This window comes from Mesocricetus auratus, unplaced genomic scaffold (assembly GCF_017639785.1).
Source record: "Mesocricetus auratus isolate SY011 unplaced genomic scaffold, BCM_Maur_2.0 contig_12675_pilon_obj, whole genome shotgun sequence".
NCBI lineage: Eukaryota > Metazoa > Chordata > Mammalia > Rodentia > Cricetidae > Mesocricetus > Mesocricetus auratus.
Genome location: NW_024431964.1, coordinates 1 through 4,617, shown reverse-complemented (window position 1 = coordinate 4,617; position 4,617 = coordinate 1). Strand labels below are relative to the sequence as shown.

Genomic DNA, 4,617 nt, shown 5'->3' with positions numbered 1-4,617 from the left:
GGGAAAGAATTCTGGAGAAAGCTGTAGTCAAAACTCTTCCAAAAGACTGTCATACTTGTGTGCTGTGTGGCTTAGCAGTAAAGGTACATAATATTTAGGCCACAGGAAGGTGTCAGTTTGAGATATTTGTGATCCTAAGGATCAAGCCCAGGGCCGTTTATAGTGTAGGTAGGCCCTTTACCACTGGGCCCCACCCCAGCTCTAGAGTTACCATACAGGCTCTTCAGCCTTTCGTGGAACCTATAGGCTTTGCCATAGCCCTGAGGTGGGATGGAGGAGTTGGCTCTTACCTGCTTGGTCTTACTGTCACCCTTCTCCTTATGCACCAGGTGACCTGCTGCCTGCAGATGGAATCCTAATCCAGGGAAATGACCTGAAGATTGATGAAAGCTCTCTGACAGAAGAATCAGACCATGTCAAGAAGTCTCTGGACAAAGATCCCATGTTGCTCTCAGGTACAGCCTCTGGTTGCCCAGGTTATCATCCCATGGCCTCCATGGGGTAGTCAGGCCATGGGTTCTGGCCCTATTCCCTCTATGGGCTCCATCCTTTCTTCTTCTCTTGGATTCAGATGGAGTAGAAACATGTGGGTGGTCCTAATGCAGGGATGTCAGTAGCCTGACAGAAGTGTTTCATACAGTGTTATAGGAGCACTGCTGTTTGGAAGATGGCGTAAAGTTAATACATTAACCTCTGTTTTCTTTGTCCTTTATAGATGGGCTCATCTTTTGGCTTTCTCTCACTGCCTTCTAACTAAATTGCTGTCAATAAAGATAAGGAAGCACTGTGTTTTTAGTTTGTATTTCACACTAAATCACAGCTGAGAATATCAAACAGCACTCAATTCCATCTTCTCACTTCCCTTTTGAAGGAACTCATGTGATGGAAGGTTCTGGCTGGATGGTAGTGACTGCTGTGGGAATCAACTCCCAGACTGGAGTCATCTTCACTCTCTTAGGGGCTAGTGAGGAAGATGAGAAGGAAAATAAGAAGAGAGGTAAGGGGCGTGCCAAACGAGAGTGAAATTCTCTTTCATCTCTGCAAATGAACTAGATGGCAGAGAGCAGACCTAGACGGGAACCTATTAGAAAAGTCTGCTGGGACAAAGTGACAGATATCCAAGCTCCTTGCCAAGATGAGGTGCCACTTTTGAGGCTGGGGAGATGGCTTAGATGGCTCAGTGGTTTAAGAGCACTGGCTGTTCTTTTGTTTGTTTGTTTTTTGAGACAGGGTTTCTCTGTGTGACAGCTCTGGCTGTTCTGGAACTTGACTTTGTAGACCAGGCTGGCCTCACACTCAGAAAGATCCACCTGCCTCTGCCTCCCAAGTGCTGGTATTAAAGGCATGAGCCACTGCCCGGCTGCACTTGCTATTTTTGCAAAGGACCTGGGTTTGGTTTTCAGTGCCCATGAGGTTGCTAATAACTATTATAACTCCATTTCCAGGGGATCCTATGCCCTCTTCTGGCTTGAGTGGACACCAGGCACACACACGGTATATAGACATATATACAAACAGACAGCACACACATGGTTTATAGACATATATACAGACAGACAGACAGACAGACAGACAGACAGACACACACACACACACACACACACACACACACGCACGCATGCATATCAACCTTGTCTCTGAGGAGCACTGACAAAAACCACCAAATCCTGACTCAAAGCCTTCAAGTCGGATTGCGTTTGAACCTTAATTCCTGTATCTTTAGTGGATTATGAGGGGCTGAGTTAGCCCTACTCTGGATGAGCTGGAAGGGCCCCGCAACCCCCTCCTCTCCCCTTCCTGTCCTCCTCATGGATTAAGGAGTAAATGAACCATTGCAGCTAAGAGGGAGGTGACTTGAAAACGTGGGTTGCCCTGAAACTGCAGGCTGTCTGCAGACAAGAAGCACAGCTGGGAGAGTGGGACCAGAGAGGCAGTTAGACTAGTCTTGGTCACTCTTGTTCCTGGAGCAGGAATTGTAGGAAAAAGAGACCCAGATGTCAAAGCCAAGCTCACACCCTTTTGTGAGCATTCCTTCTTCCTGTGGGGAGAGAACAGCTTTTACCACTTGGCCAAGGATCATCTCAGTTTCTTAGCAGAGAGCAGTGTATGAATAAGAAACAACTATTCGTTTCCACTGCTGCCCTCTGATGCACACTTAGGAAGCGTGCCTTTCAGGGCCTGTCCACAGGCAGAAACATTTCCTGCCTCTCTCTCCCTAACTCCCACCCCCATTTTCTCGAGAGATTTGCCTCAAGCCCAGAGCATCCTCCCTCCTAGCAGCAAGAGCAGCTCAGCCGTGGCCTTGTGCGCACAATGTCTGAGCACTCAGCTGCGATCCCAAGGAAGGACGGATGAACAGAGACATGAGCTTCCTTTACACGTGTCTCCCTGCCCTACAGCCCACCTCCTTCGCTGCAGCCCTCCTGTGCTGTGAGAGGACCAACAAGATGATATCTGGTCATCTCTTACTAGTCACTTTGGGTCTCCACGCCGCTTTTCTCTTTCTTGTTCAGACAGGTAAAAAACAAGGAGTCTCTGAAAATCGCAACAAAGGTAACCTCTCCACCTGCCCACGCTCAGATCAGACCTCTCCAGGCCATCTGTCTCCCTGTCCTCTCCATAATGTTACCCGCTGCTGTGGCCCAGTGCCTCATCCTGAGGACGGTGCAGAGATCCCGGGGTGGGCTCAAGGCAGAACAGCAGCACCCTCTGCTGTTGACTTGAGGAAGCACATGTCCAGAATTCTTCGGGTATGGGACAGGGATCTGCTCTTCCCAGAGCACTGAGCTCTGCTTCGCTGTCCACACCGGCAGGCAGTTTCTGGGTTGGAAGTCATGGTGGAGGACATTGGCTGGGCAGTCCCTGCACCCTCCTCTGCTAGCTGCCTCCTCGGTGTCTTCTGGTCTGTTATTTCTTCTCTGCTCATCTGCTCAGAGGCCTTGGAGAGAGACTTTTCTCTCTGCCTCTTTGCCCACGTCTTTCTTTGTTCTCGCCACAGTTGTGTTGTTCCTCCTGATATGGTTTGTGTTTCTTTTGGTGGCTGTGTCTACATCCCATCTCTGTCTTGCTTGTGCATCAGACAGGAGAGACTGTATCTCGAGAGAGACTTCCTAAGCAAACAGTGACGTTGGAGGGATGTTGAGGAGCAACAAGAAGTAGTCCTGAGACAGTTCCTAATACTGTTTTTTTCTTGTTACACACATCATAGCACTCTTTAGAAATAAAATCACCCTATCAGAGCACCAGAGCTTAAGCAGAAAGAGCTGGGATTTCAGGTCTCTCTGTTCTTCTTCTAAGGGGGAAATAAATGGGTTTACTGTGTCTGTACGGCTCTGCTTTCCCTTTACTCTCTTTATGGTGGCTTCTTTTCTCTCCCCTAGAATAGTCAACTCAGGTCCTGCTGTGTACCTACTTTGTTCCCTTGTCCTTCAACCTATGCAATAAGTAGTTGAAGAATAACTTTGGTCTTGGGGAGAGGGTCTGTGTTTCTTCCCTGATTGGGGGAAAGAGGGCTTTAACAGAATAGGCTAGGACCCTTATGTTCTAGAAACATCTGCTAGACTCCCCCTTTGGTCCCCTTCTACAGTAAACATTCACTGTTTTAAGCTCTGGATTCCAGAAGGATGCTTGTGGTGATGGCCTTAGTGGTGTGATTAATCCCCTTGTTGCTGTTAACCTGGCATGTGGCTCTGGGGGATGCCAGGAAGTTGTCATGAAGAGGAAATGCAGACCCAAAAGGTGACCTCCACTTCATCTCCAGTTGTTAGATTTGTCCCAAAGACTCTAGTGGAGTCCTACGTCTGGCACGAGTGAGAGACGGTCAGAACTGAGATCAGGGGCCTAAGGGACATTCCAGGAAGAAGACAGAAGGGCATCTCGCCTTCCACCTGCCCGCCATTCGCTGCTACATCCTTGCCTGCTCACCTGTCCCATTTGTGTGTCTACCCTAGCAAAGACCCAAGATGGAGCGGCCTTGGCAATCCAGCCACTCAACAGCCAGGAGGACATCGACTTTGAGGAAAGGGAGAAGGAAGTAAACAAGATGCCCAAGAAGGAGAAGTCAGTGCTGCAGGGCAAGCTCACACGCCTGGCTGTGCAGATCTGGAAGTCGGGTGAGTAGCTAAGCCTGCCTCCCATTTCAGATTCAAAGTGCTGCCCTGTGTGCCAGCCACTACAGTCCCCTTCCTGCCACACCAAGCAGGACTGACAGAAAGAAGCTAGAACTTCAGACTGGCTCCTGGGGTCTAGATAGCTGTTTCTTTGGCCACTCCTTCCTGTGTATAAAGGTTAATAGCCCCAAGGTCTCTTTCATCCAAACAGCAGGGGAGGGTCATGCTAGAAAGAAGGAAATTAAGAACTCTCACCTGCCCTATAATCCCTCAAGGGCATTGGAGGCTGCAGCTTGCTGAAGGGAGTTCCCTCCATGGTGGTAGACTCTTGTGGCCCAGCATGGAGCAATAAATCTGCTATAAAGACTGGAGGGCAAGGAAGACCTGGTTAGAGAGACTCTATTCAGTAGGGAGCTAGGGTGACAAGTGGTTTCTCCCTACACTTCCCTGCCATCTTCTACTGGCTGAGGGGAGCAGCAGGAAGGAGGACAAAAGGATAACTCCTTTG

The 4,617-nt window shown here is 49.1% G+C and overlaps 1 protein-coding gene across 1 annotated transcript; it reads left to right on the top strand.

Annotated features, from left to right (window-relative positions):
* Window positions 1-329: 329 nt before the first annotated feature.
* Window positions 330-4,176, top strand: LOC121138274 (plasma membrane calcium-transporting ATPase 4-like; the record flags this gene model as incomplete). The annotated part of the gene is made up of 3 exons (XM_040741020.1): window positions 330-455; window positions 872-997; window positions 3,951-4,176. Coding segments are annotated over 3 exons (422 nt in total), but the record flags the coding sequence as incomplete, so codon positions are not given.
* Between the last annotated feature and the right edge of the window lie 441 nt (window positions 4,177-4,617).